Source organism: Embiotoca jacksoni, unplaced genomic scaffold, assembly GCF_022577435.1.
Source record: "Embiotoca jacksoni isolate LCO1_2020_lvr unplaced genomic scaffold, fEmbJac1.0.p SCAF_17, whole genome shotgun sequence".
NCBI classification, from domain to species: Eukaryota; Metazoa; Chordata; class Actinopteri; family Embiotocidae; genus Embiotoca; species Embiotoca jacksoni.
In genome coordinates this window covers 72512-87483 of record NW_027185307.1, presented here as the reverse complement: position 1 = coordinate 87483, position 14972 = coordinate 72512, and the positions used below count along the sequence as shown (strand labels likewise).

The window sequence follows — 14972 nt, the reverse complement described above, 5'->3', positions numbered from 1 at the left end:
GAACCAGTCTAATGCAGTTCCTTTAATCCTCGTAATGTCTTCTAATCTCTGTAATAAAATCGTATGATCAATCGTATCAAAAGCAGCACTGAGGTCCAGAAGAACAGGTACAGAGACGAGTCCATTATCTGAGGCTAATAAAAGGTCGTTAGTAACTTTCACCAGAGCTGTTTCTGTGCTATAATGAACTCTAAAGACTGAACATCTTCAAACAGATCATTCCTTTGTAAATGATCACAAAGTTGATTTGTAACAGATTTTAGAAATAAACTTCAGGTTGTAAATTGGTCTGTAGTTTCCTAAAACAGCTGATCAAGAGTTGGCTTTTTAAGTAAAGTTTTAATTACAGCCACTTTAAAAGCCTGCGGTACATAGCCGGTTACAATAGATAGGTTGCTCTGATCTAATATGGAAGTATTAATTAAAGGGAAGACTTCCTTAAAAAGTTTAGTTGGGATGAGATCTAACAGACAGCTAGAGGATCCAGATGAAGAAATAATTCTAGTTAACTCAGAGAGCTCAACAGGAGAGAAATGTTCCAAGTTTACATCTGGTCCTACAGTTGCTTTCAAGGCTGCTGTACTTAACATCACATCAGTGATGGTGTCAGGAAGGGTCGGCCCGATTCTCTCCCTGATAGTAAGAATTTTATTAGTAAAGAAGTTAATGAAGTCATTACTGCTGAGAGCTGAAGGAATAGAGGACTCAACAGAACTGGGACTCTTTGTCAGCCTGCTGCAGTGATGAAAAGAAACCTGGACTTGTTCTTGTTGTCCTCTATTAATGATGAATAATATAAAGTTCTGGCCTTATGAAGAGCTTTCTTATATAATATTAGACTCTCCTTCCAGGCAGGTGAAATTCTTCTAAATTAGTGGAACTCCATTTCCTTTCCATCTTTCTAGTCGCTGCCTAGCAGAGCGTAGTTCTGAGTTGTACCATGGAGACAACTTCCTCTGGTTCATGACTCTCTTCTTCAGAGGGGCGACATCATCTAGAGTTGTAGCAGAGATACTGCAGTGTTTTCTACCAGATGATCCACTTGTGTGGGACTAAGATCAACGTAGATGTCTTCCACTGCTTTAACACACGGCATCGAAGAGGATAAACATGTAACTGCTTCCTTAAACTTGGCCACGACATCATCTGACAGACATCTACTGTAGTGGGATTTATTCCCACATGCTGTGTAGTCCATTATTGGAACTTCAGATGTTAATAAGAAGTGGTCTGACAAAACAGGGTTTTGAGGAAATACTATTACATTTTCAGTTTCCATCCCATACGACAGAACCAGATGGAGGGTGTGGTTACCACGGTGACGGGGTTTATTTACATCCTGATAAAAGCCTATAGAATCTAATAATGAGCTGAAAGTAGAACTGAGGCTGTCATTGTCCACGTCAACATGAATGTTAAAGTCTCCCACTATCATCACTTTATCTGAACTCAGCACTAAATCTGATCAAAAGTCAGAATTCAGTTAGAAACTCTGAATAAGGACCAGGTGGGAGATAAACAACAACAATACAATCTGTTTCTCTGCTTTCCAGTTTGGGTGAGAGACTAAGAGTCAGACTCTCAAATGATTTAGAACTAAGTTTAGGCTTTGGATTAATTGATAAACTTGAGTGGAAGATTGCTGCCACTCCTCCTCCTCCTCCTCCTCCTGAATCTCTAGGAATATGATAATTAATATGACTGGGAGGAGTTGCTTTATTAACACTAACATATTCTTCCGAAGCAGTAGGTCAGATGGGGGATAATCATTGCATTAAAATACAGTTCCACAGCCTGCATGGTTAGACTGTTTCTTCTGTATCTGAAATTCATGAGGTTAAATTTGAAGACCTTTGTCACATGTTTTACCTGCTTTTTAAAACAGATTCGAATCAATAAAAAAATCCTAAATATTTAAAATCTGACACTATCTGTAGCCTCTCACTAGCAACATAAACATCTGGCTCTGGTTACACTTTGCAAGCCCTCTTTGTGAAGAACATACAAACAGTATTTTTAACATTCAGGTGAAGGCAGGAATTTGCAAGCCATTTAGTTACATTTGTCATTGTGGACGTAAGCTTCAGTGCAGCTTGTTCTTTGTTCTTTGCGTGCACATAAATCACTATCATCAGCGTACATTTGAATATCACACCCGGCAAATCATGAATGTATAAACTGAATAATAAAGGCCCTAAAATAGAACCGTGGGGTACTCCCACGTTAGATCTCAGAATAAATGATGAAACATCACCCACTCTGACACACTGGGTTCTTCCTTCAAGGTAGGATTTCAGCAAGGCAAGAGACTCTCAGGAAAAGTTCAAATTTGACAGTTTATTAATCAGGACATTGTGATTAACCGTATCAAAAGTCTTCTTGAGGTCAAGAAAAACCGCTGCTACTACACCCCCTTTATTCATTTTAAGCTTCACATTTTCTAAGAGAAAACAGTTGGCTGTTTCAGTCGAATGATTAGCCCTGTAACCAAACTGCGTAGGATGTAGCTGATATGGAGCTGTTGAGGTGTTTAATAAGTTGCTCTGCAACACATTTCTCAACAATTTTGGAAACAGCAGGTAGAATACTGATTGGCCGATAATGAGACGTCGGTTGAATCTCCTGATTTAAAAACGGGTGTTACTGTGGCTGATTTCCATCCTTTCGGAAACACACTTTGGCTGAGAGATTTGTTGACAATGCTTGTGATAGGGTGAGGGAGTGTGCCTTTGGAATTGACTTTTTTTTTCTGAAGAAACAAACATCTTTTGCCCTAGAATTCTTGAGTGAGCCTAGAACTCGGATGACAATAGATTCAGAGACTTCCTGAATAGAGAAGCATGGTTGACCTTCATATACTGGTGTATGATGAAATTGACCAATATTGGAACTTTGAGTTAAAGCTTCCACTGAGTTGATAAAGTATGAATTGAAAACTGTACAAATTACAACTTCATCTTGTGCAAGACAGCCATGTACATTCATTTTAAGTTGATTTGATTTTTGATTTGATTTTATTCACTTTATTAATTTCCAAGGGGAAATTTCTTCACTACAGCAGGTGGGCTCTCAGGGGGGAGCTGCTGCAGCAGGCTGTCACTAGCGTGGCGCCAGGTAACCTGACCTGAGGTGCATGTTTTTGGATTGCTTCAATTGAATTGAATTCAATTCAATTGGTTGCTTCATTGAATTGCTGTTATGTTTGTCTGTTAACTTCTTTAGATTATCCCATATTATTTTAGAATTCCCCCCTGCTTCATCAATGATCTTGATAAAAAAAAAAAAGTGCTTTTGCGTTTCTAAGTTATTTCGTTACCTGGTTTCTCAGCATTATGAATTTCTGCCTATCATTTCCTAATTTAGACTTGAGTGCCAGTTTTAATGCGTAGTCCCGTTTTTTCATTAAATTCCAGATGTCACTATTTAGCCATGGAAGTGTGTTCTTTTGATTTTGTTTAATTTTGGCTTTTTTAAGGAAACTGTTAATTGTGGTCTGTATGTGGATAAGATGTTGCTGTCTTCCTCCACACTTGCAAGCCTTAAACAGTTGCTCCAATCAATTCCCTGTATAGCATCCTCAAATAAATGTTGGTCACCTTTCGGTATTCTTAATTGATAAGCCTTTCTGGTAAAGAGATTTTAAAACATTTCTTTGCAAGTTTTCTTGTTAAAAGTATTAAATTATGGTCAGACATACCAGTTACCATATTGTGTGTTTTGATCATTCTTTCTGGTTTATTGCTAAAAAAATCAAATCAATCTGGGACTGAGAAGTATGGGTTATCCTTGTGTGTTTGTTCACTAACTGAGTTATATTAAAACAATCAATTGTACATTTTAGGGATTTTCTTCCAGATTTATCCTCCCAATTTACATTAAAATCACCCATTAATATAACCTCTTCAAAGTCAAATCCCTTTAACATGGAATTAAGCTGATCATAAAATTCACATTTGGACAATGGTGGTCTGTAGATAAGAGTAAGAGACATTTGAGATGATAGTGACACTTTCAGACCAATACATTCCAATTTGACATCACTTGACCACTCAATCTGGCTACAATTAAGGTGTTCTTTAATGTAAAACATTGCTCCTCCTCCTTTACCACTAGATCTATCTCTTCAAAACATATTGTATCCACTTACATTCAAAGCAACAGAGGGCAAGTTTATATGTAGCCACGTTTCTGAGGCCTCGGACTTAGCTGATGTCCTGCGGAGATCCACGTAGATCATCGTCAACATGGAGCCTGCTGCTCCCAGAGTCCTCTGGTTCCTCCACCTCACTGCTGCTCCACCAGTTCAGACTCAGATCAGCAGGAGAACTTTGCTCTGTCTCTGTCCTGCTGGCAAAATCTCTTACCACACACCCCACACACACCTACCCACACACACCCCACACCCACACCGACACCCACACACCCACCCACCCACACCCCACACACACACCTACCCACACACCCCAGACCCACCCACACACACCCCACACCCACACCCACCCACACCCCCCACACCCACCCACACACACCCCACACCCACCCACCCACACACCCACACACACACACACACACACACACACACCCACCCACCCACCCCCACCCACACACCCACACACACATGGTGGACAAACTCCAGTGTGCCTACAAAGCGAAACGGGACGTTTGGCTTCTCTTGCAGTTGTCTGTGAATCTTTCATGGTCTTGTTTTTCATTGATTATTATGTGATGACAGTAAAATTTTATACATCTTTGAAAAGCCACTCTGATGATGAAGTTTTATTGGAAGGAATCCACCTCTGAGCACCTTTGACCTTTTCCATATCAAAAGACAGCTGTTATTTAAATGACATAATTACATTAATATTGGATGATTGTGCACTTTACCACACAAAATATGTTCAGTGCAAACACAGGTGTCTCCTTTATGAAATAAATAAGACTGTCAAATTGAGGTGGTGGAGGAACATGGAGCACGTGGTTTTCATGCATCAAATGTTTTTGTGCTTATTTCTAACGGAGATTAAAAGCAAACAGCTCTTACTATACCTTCATCAAACATCCTGTTTATTGTCCTCAGTGTTACCTTATTAAAACCCTGTTTCCAAAAAAAAGTTGGGACGCTGTGTAAAATGTAAATAAAAACTAAATGTGATGATTTACCAATCATGTAAACCTATATTTAATATTAAATAGTTCAAAGACAACATATCAAATGTTGAAACAGACATTTTAATGTTTTATTAAATATCTTCTCATTGTGAATCTGATGCAGCAACACGTCTCTATAAGTTGTTCCAGGATCATGTTCACCACTGAGGTGCATCAACTCTTCTTTTAACAACACTATGGAAATGTTGGGGAACTGAGGAGACCAGTTTCTGGAGTTTAGAAAGTGAAATGTGGTCCCATTCTTGCCTGACAGAGGATTTCAGCTGCTCAACAGTTCAGGGTCTCAGTTCCTCAGACCTCAGGACAGTTTTCCACTTCACCTCAGTCCATCTTCAATGATCTCGGTCCAGAGAAGGCGGCGGTGTTTCTGGATCATGTTTCTATCTGGTTTCTTCTTTGGAGAGTTTTAACATCATTTGTGGACGCAGCAATGAACGGTGTTCACGGACGATGGCTTTCACAAGTGTTCCTGAGCCCATGCAGTGATTTCCACTCCAGAATAGTGTGTTTTTAATGCAGTGCTGCCTGAGGGCCCGAAGATCACCACCATCCAATATTGGTTTCTAGCCTTGTCCCTTGTGTTCAGAGATTTCTCCAGATTCTCTGAATCTTTTAATGATATTATGAACCGTAGATGATGAAATCCACTAATTCTTTGTAGTTTTACGTTGAGGAACATTATTCTTAGATTGTTGAACTATTTTCCAACACAGTCTTTCAGAGTGGTGAACCTCTCCCCATCTTCACTGTTGAGAGACTCTGTCTCTCTGAAATCATCTTTTTATACCCAATGATGTTACTGCTCTGTTGCCATGGTAACCTGATCAGTTGTTCCACCAGTCATTATTTTATCTTTACACAACTTTTCCAGTCTTTTGTTGAGCCTGTCAAAACTTTTTTGAGACATGTTGCTGCCATTAAATTCAAAATCAGAATTATTTTCATAAAACAATACATTTTCTCATTTCGACATTTGAAATGTTGTCTTTGGTCTATTTATAATTAAATATGGGTTTATTTACAAAAATCATAACATTCTTTTTTTATTTACATTTTACACAGCGTCACTACTTTTATAAGAACAGGGTTGTAATATTAGATATACACAGTTTTGTATAGACCTTAATGCACCTTGATACCAACAACCATGGAAGCCAGTGTTGCATGCTGGGATTTGCTGTATTTCAGTGTGGAGGGCAGCACATCTCTGAACAAGGCGCCGTGTCTGGATGTTTCCTTGGCTTTCATTTTTGCCATCGGTGCATCTGGGCGTAGTGAGCAGCATAAGACTGCCTGCTGGTGTGCTGACCCTGCTCTATCTCTGATTCATACTCTTCTTCGTCTTCTTCCTCTTCCTCCTGCTCCAGCTGCTCCTCCATGGCTCTCTGGTGCTGTAAGGTGTTGTGAGACTGAAAATGAAAGTCAGTGGCTCAGTGACTGATGGGCTTCACGACAACAGTTCAAACTGCCCAGAGCAGAGATAAAGTCTGTTCTGTTACTATGGTAACGGGTACATGAGCGCTCACCCTGCTGGCTGTGTCTGGATACTGCTGCCGTCCGTGGGTTTGGCCGGTGGTGGAGGCCAACATGGACCTGAGTCTGCGGGTTTTCAGGGAGGCTAGGGGAGGACTGGGGAGGTGGTTGATGAAGGGAGCAGAGTGGCTGCTCAGAGGGGAGTCCAGAGGTCCAGCCAGAGAGTCGGACATCTTGATTCGTCCACTGAACAGCTGTGGAGACAAGAGGACAGAGATGCCGTCTCTTTCTGTGTTCGTACGCTTCTGAACTTCCTGTAGTGTGTTGGGTCGTCTCAGACTGGACACATCTGTCTCCTCTAATGAATCACCTGCAACACATCTGCTGCTCTTTTTGGTCGTTTGACTCAACATGAATGTTTTTATTTGCTCTGTTTAACACACATGTTCTTCTGTCCAGCAGCAGGATGGTTCTACTTCCTGTTAGAGAAACGTGGTAGATTAACGTGCTGCTGCTGCATCAGCTGCCACCTCCCTCCCCTGGCCCTTCCCTTCCCTGGCCCCTCCCTCCTCTGCCCCCTCCCCCCCTGGCCCCTCCCCCCCTGGCCCCTCCCTCTGCTGCCTCTCCCCCCATGTTCCTGTTACCTCCAGGTCCTTCTCGGTGTTCACGGCCTCCAGGTTGTGGTACGTGTGTGTGTAGACCTCCAGAGCTTTAGAGTGGAAGAGCATCTCCACGGTGACGAAGTCGATGAAGATCCTCTGATGAAGCAAACAACAAACAACCATGTTGAAACACTGAAAATTCACCTGCTGGACTGTGTCTGTTTTTGTGTGTCCATGTGTTTCTATGTTTGTGTGCGTCTGTGTGTGTGTGTGTGTGTGTGTGTGTGTGTGTGTGTGTGTGTGTGTGTTGTGTCTGTCTGTCTGTGTGTGTGTGTGTGTGTGTGTGTGTGTGTGTGTATGTGTGTGTGTGTGTGTGTGTGTGTGTGTGTTTGTGTCTGTGTGTGTGTGTGTGTGTGTGTGTGTTTGTGTGTGTGAGTGTGTGTTTGTGTCTGTGTGTGTCTGTGTGTGTGTGTGTGTGTGTGTGTGTGTGTGTGTCTGTCTGTGTGTCTGTGTGTCTGTCTGTCTGTGTGAGTGTGTGTGTGTGTGTGTGTGTGTGTGTGTGTGTGTGTGTGTGTGTGTGTGTGTGTTTGTGTCTGTGTGTGTGTGTGTGTGTGTGTGTGTGTGTGTGTGTCTGTCTGTCTGTCTGTCTGTGTGTGTGTGTGTGTGTGTGTGTCTGTGTGTGTGTGTGTGTGTGTCTGTGTGTGTGTGTGTGTGAGACCTTGATGTCCTCTAGTTTGTGTCTCTGGAAGTCCGTGATCGTCTCCTCCAGTTGTGTGATGCTGCGCTGAGCGTTGTTTGAGGCCTTCTGAGCATTAACTTCAGCCTGTAAATATAAATATAACAGTTTATCTCAGGGTCAAGGGTCAAGGGTAAGGTGTCAGGGGTCAGGGGTCAGGAGAGTCATGACCCTCCTGTGTAGATTTTAAAATAATATCAATAATGATAAATACCTGAGACTGAAGGGTCTGGTCAAGGAAATATTCTCCAATCATTTAAGTTTCAAACATTTTAACATGTGATGCCCGAATATAAAACTATTATAACATATAATAAAAATAAATTGTCTCCATATGTAAACACAGTATAAGAGAATATTAACACGCAGCGCACACGTATGTTCTCGGATATTACGTTTTAATTCTGACAACAATCGGTGTGTGTGTGTGTGTGTGTGTGTGTGTGTGTGTGTGTGTGTGTGTGTGTGTGTGTGTGTGTGTGTGTGTCTGAGTGTGTGTGTGTGTGTGTGTGTGTGTGTGAGTCTGAGTGTGTGTGCGTGTGTCTGAGTGTGTGTGTGTGTGTGTGTGTGTGTGTGTGTGTGTGTGTGTGTGTGTGTGTGTGTGTGAAGGATACGATACTGTGTCGATCTTCAGGGTTCTTCAATCTGATCTTGTCCAGTTTCTGCAGCTCCTTATTCTCTTTGTTCAGATCAGCACTGAACTTCTTCAGATCAGTCTGATGGAGAAACAACAGAAACATCAGTGTTGTTGATTCTGACTTGTTCTTTCTGTTGAACACTTTAAAGAGCGGCTGAACTGAGATTCACTGTTCTGAGTACAATGACAAAAATAATCTCTCGTGACTTTATGAAGAAACATCACGTGATTTTATTAAGAAACATCACGTGATTTTGTAAAGAAACATCACATTACTTTCTTTAGAAACATCACGTGACTTTATTTAGAAACATCATGTGACATTATGAAGAGACATCACGTGACTTTATGAAGAAACATCACGTGACTTTATGAAGAAACATCACCTGACTTTAAGAAACATCACGTGACTTTAAGAAACATCACGTGACTTTATGAAGAAATATCACGTGACTTTATAAAGAAACATCACGTGTCTTTATGAAGAAACATCACGTGACTGTATTTGGAAACATCACCTGACTTTAAGAAACATCACTTGACTTTATTAAGAAATTTCATGTGACCTTATGAAGAAACATCATGTGAATTTCTGAAAAAACATCACCTGACTTTAAGAAACATCACGTGACTATGAAAAAACATCACGTGACTTTCGAAATATCATGTGACTTTATGAAGAAACATCACGTGACTTTATTTAGAAACATCACGTGACTTTATGAAGAAATATCACGTGACTTTATGAAGAAACATCAGGTGACTTTATGAAGAAACATCACGTGACTTTATGAAGAAACATCACGTGACATTATGAAGAAACATCACATGACGTTACGAAGAAACATCACGTGACTTTAAGAAACATCACTTGACTATGAAGAAACATCACGTGACTTTATGAAGAAACATCACGTGACTGTATTTAGAAACATCACCTGACTTTAAGAAACATCACTTAACTTTATTAAGAAATTTCACGTGACCTTATGAAGAAACATCATGTGACTTTATGAAGAAACATCACCTGACTTTAAGAAACATCACGTGACTATGAAAAAACATCACGTGACTTTCGAAATATCATGTGACTTTATGAAGAAACATCACGTGACTTTATTTAGAAACATCACCTGACATTATGAAGAAACATCACGTGACTTTATGGAGAAACATCACGTGACTTTATGAAGAAACATCACCTGATTTTAAGAAACATCACGTGACTATGAAGAAACATCACGTGACTTTCTGAAGAAACATCAGGTGACTTTAAGAAACATCACGTGACTATGAAAAAACATCACGTGACTTTCGAAATATCATGTGACTTTATGAAGAAACATCACGTGACTTTATTTAGAAACATCACCTGAATTTATGAAGAAATATCACGTGACTTTATGAAGAAACATCAGGTGACTTTATGAAGAAACATCAGGTGACTTTATTTAGAAACATCACGTGACATTATGAAGAAACATCACGTGACTTTATGAAGAAACATCACCTGATTTTAAGAAACATCACGTGACTATGAAGAAACATCACCTGACTTTAGAAATATCACGTGACTTTATGAAGAAACATCACCTGACTTTAAGAAACATCACCTGACAATGGAAAAAACATCACGTGACTTTCGAAATATCACGTGACTTTATGAAGAAATATCACGTGACTTTATGAAGAAACATCATGTGACTTTATGAAGAAACATCACCTGACTTTAAGAAACATCACGTGACTATGAAAAAACATCACGTGACTTTTGAAATATCATGTGACTTTATGAAGAAATATCACGTGACTTTATGAAGAAACATCAGGTGACTTTATGAAGAAACATCACGTGACTTTATGAAGAAACATCACCTGATTTTAAGAAACATCACGTGACTATGAAGAAACATCACGTGAATTTAGAAACATCACGTGACTTTATGAAGAAATATCACGTGACTTTATGAAGAAACATCACGTGACTGTATTTAGAAACATCACCTGACTTTAAGAAACATCACTTGACTTTATTAAGAAATTTCACGTGACCTCATGAAGAAACATCATGTGACTTTATGAAGAAACATCACCTGACTTTAACAAACATCACGTGACAATGAAAAAACATCACATGACTTTCGAAATATCACGTGACTTTATGAAGAAATATCACGTGACTTTCTGAAGAAACATCACGTGTCTTTATGAAGAAACATCACGTGACTGTATTTAGAAACATCACCTGACTTTAAGAAACATCACGTGACAATGAAAAAACATCACATGACTTTCGAAATATCACGTGACTTTATGAAGAAATATCACGTGACTTTCTGAAGAAACATCATGTGACTTTATGAAGAAACATCACGTGACTTTATGAAGAAACATCACGTGACATTATGAAGAAACATCACATGACGTTACAAAGAAACATCACGTGACTTTATGAAGAAACATCACGTGACTGTATTTAGAAACATCACCTGACTTTAAGAAACATCATGTGACTTTATGAAGAAACATCACTTGACTTTATGAAGAAACATCACCTGACTTTAAGAAACATCACGTGACTTTATGAAGAAACATCACCTGACTATGAAGAAACATCAGGTGACTTTATTTAGAAACATCAGATGACTTTATGAAGAAATATCACGTGACTTTAAGAAACATCACCTGACTATGAAGAAACATCACGTGACTTTATTTAGAAACATCACGTGACTTTATGAAGAAACATCATGTGACTTTATGAAGAAACATCACATGACTTTACGAAGAAACATCACGTAACTGTGTTTAGAAACATCACCTGACTTTTAAAAACATCACGTGACTTTATTAAGAAACATCACGTGACTTTATGAAGAAACATCATCTGACTTTAAGAAACATCACCTGACTATGAAGAAACATCACCTGACTATGAAGAAACATCACCTGACTTTAAGAAACATCACCTGACTTTAGAAATATCACGTGACTTTATGAAGAAACATCACGTGACTTTATTTAGAAACATCACGTGACTTTATGAAGAAACATCAGGTGACTTTATGAAGAAACATCATGTGACTTTATGAAGAAATATCACGTGACTTTATGAAGAAACATCACCTGACTTTAAAAAACATCACCTGACTATGAAGACACATCACGTGACTTTAGAAATATCACGTGACTTTCTGAAGAAACATCACCTGACTGTATTTAGAAACATCACCTGACTTTAAGAAACATCACGTGACTTTATTAAGAAACATCACGTGACTTTACGAAGAAACATCACCTCACTTTAAGAAACATCACCTGACTATGAAGAAACATCACGTGACTTTAGAAATATCACGTGACTTTATTTAGAAACATCACGTGACTTTATGAAGAAACATCAGGTGACTTTATTCAGAAACATCAGGTGACTTTATGAAGAAACATCAGGTGACTTTATGAAGAAATATCATCAGACTTTCTGAAGAAATATCAGGTGACTTTGGAAATATCAGGTGACTTTATTTAGAAACATCAGGTGACTTTATTTAGAAACATCACGTGACTTTATGAAGAAACATCACCTGACTTTCAGAAACATCACCTGACTATGAAGAAATATCACGTGACTTTAGAAATATCACGTGACTTTATTTAGAAACATCACGTGACTTTATTTAGAAACATCACGTGACTTTATGAAGAAACATCAGGTGACTTTATTTAGAAACATCAGGTGACTTTATGAAGAAATATCACATGACTTTGTGAAGAAACATCACGTGACTTTATTTAGAAAAATCACGTGACTTTATTTAGAAACATCATGTGACTTTATGAAGAAACATCACGTGACTTTAGAAATATCAGCTGACTTTATTTAGAAACATCAGGTGACTTTATTAAGAAACATCACGTGACATGAGAAATATCACGTGACTTTACGAAGAAATACCACGTGACTTTATGAAGAAACATCAGGTGACTTTATGAAGAAACATCACCTGACTTTATGAAGAAACATCACATGACATTATGAAGAAACATCACATGACATTACGAAGAAACATCACGTGACTTTATGAAGAAACATGACGTGACTTTATGAAGAAACATCACGACATTATGAAGAAACATCACGTGACGTTACGAAGAAACATCACGTGACTTTATGAAGAAACATCACGTGACTTTATGAAGAAACATCATCTGACTTTAAGAAACATCACCTGACTATGAAGAAACATCACCTGACTATGAAGAAACATCACCTGACTTTAAGAAACATCACCTGACTTTAGAAATATCACGTGACTTTATGAAGAAACATCACGTGACTTTATTTAGAAACATCACGTGACTTTATGAAGAAACATCAGGTGACTTTATGAAGAAACATCATGTGACTTTATGAAGAAATATCACGTGACTTTATGAAGAAACATCACCTGACTTCAAAAAACATCACCTGAATATGAAGAAACATCACGTGACTTTAGAAATATCACGTGACTTTATGAAGAAACATCACATGACTGTATTTAGAAACATCACCTGACTTTATGAAGAAACATCACCTGACTTTCAGAAACATCACCTGACTATGAAGAAATATCACGTGACTTTAGAAATATCACGTGACTTTATTTAGAAACATCACGTGACTTTATTTAGAAACATCATGTGACTTTATGAAGAAACATCACGTGACTTTAGAAATATCAGCTGACTTTATTTAGAAACATCAGGTGACTTTATTAAGAAACATCACGTGACATGAGAAATATCACGTGACTTTATGAAGAAATACCACGTGACTTTATGAAGAAACATCAGGTGACTTTATGAAGAAACATCACCTGACTTTATGAAGAAACATCACATGACATTATGAAGAAACATCACATGACATTACGAAGAAACATCACGTGACTTTATGAAGAAACATCACGTGACTTTATGAAGAAACATCACGTGACTTTATGAAGAAACATCACATGACATTATGAAGAAACATCACGTGACGTTACGAAGAAACATCACGTGACTTTATGAAGAAACATCACGTGACTTTATGAAGAAACATCATGTGACTTTATGAAGAAACATCACATGACTTTGCGAAGAAACATCACGTAACTGTGTTTAGAAACATCACCTGACTTTTAAAAACATCACGTGACTTTATTAAGAAACATCACGTGACTTTATGAAGAAACATCATCTGACTTTAAGAAACATCACCTGACTATGAAGAAACATCACCTGACTATGAAGAAACATCACCTGACTTTAAGAAACATCACCTGACTTTAGAAATATCACGTGACTTTATGAAGAAACATCACCTGACTTCAAAAAACATCACCTGAATATGAATAAACATCACGTGACTTTAGAAATATCACGTGACTTTATGAAGAAACATCACGTGACTGTATTTAGAAACATCACCTGACTTTAAGAAACATCACGTGACTTTATTAAGAAACATCACGTGACTTTACGAAGAAACATCACCTCACTTTAAGAAACATCACCTGACTATGAAGAAACATCACGTGACTTTAGAAATATCACGTGACTTTATTTAGAAACATCACGTGACTTTATGAAGAAACATCAGGTGACTTTATTTAGAAACATCAGGTGACTTTATGAAGAAACATCAGGTGGCTTTATTTAGAAACATCAGGTGACTTTATGAAGAAATATCATCAGACTTTATGAAGAAATATCAGGTGACTTTGGAAATATCAGGTGACTTTATTTAGAAACATCAGGTGACTTTATTTAGAAACATCACGTGACTTTATGAAGAAACATCACCTGACTTTCAGAAACATCACCTGACTATGAAGAAATATCACGTGACTTTAGAAATATCACGTGACTTTATTTAGAAACATCACGTGACTTTAGAAACATCACGTGACTTTATGAAGAAACATCACGTGACTTTATGAAGAAACATCATCTGACTTTAAGAAACATCACCTGACTATGAAGAAACATCACCTGACTATGAAGAAACATCACCTGACTTTAAGAAACATCACCTGACTTTAGAAATATCACGTGACTTTATGAAGAAACATCACCTGACTTCAAAAAACATCACCTGAATATGAATAAACATCACGTGACTTTAGAAATATCACGTGACTTTATGAAGAAACATCACGTGACTGTATTTAGAAACATCACCTGACTTTAAGAAACATCACGTGACTTTATTAAGAAACATCACGTGACTTTACGAAGAAACATCACCTCACTTTAAGAAACATCACCTGACTATGAAGAAACATCACGTGACTTTAGAAATATCACGTGACTTTATTTAGAAACATCA

At 38.2% G+C, this 14972-nt stretch overlaps 1 protein-coding gene across 1 annotated transcript; it reads right to left on the bottom strand.

Moving 5' to 3' along the window:
• Positions 1–6413: 6413 nt before the first annotated feature.
• Positions 6414–8696, bottom strand: LOC138199577 (CBY1-interacting BAR domain-containing protein 1-like; the record flags this gene model as incomplete). The annotated part of the gene is made up of 6 exons (XM_069151756.1): positions 6414–6578; positions 6696–6896; positions 7287–7400; positions 7963–8067; positions 8195–8200; positions 8595–8696. Coding segments are annotated over 6 exons (693 nt in total), but the record flags the coding sequence as incomplete, so codon positions are not given.
• Between the last annotated feature and the right edge of the window lie 6276 nt (positions 8697–14972).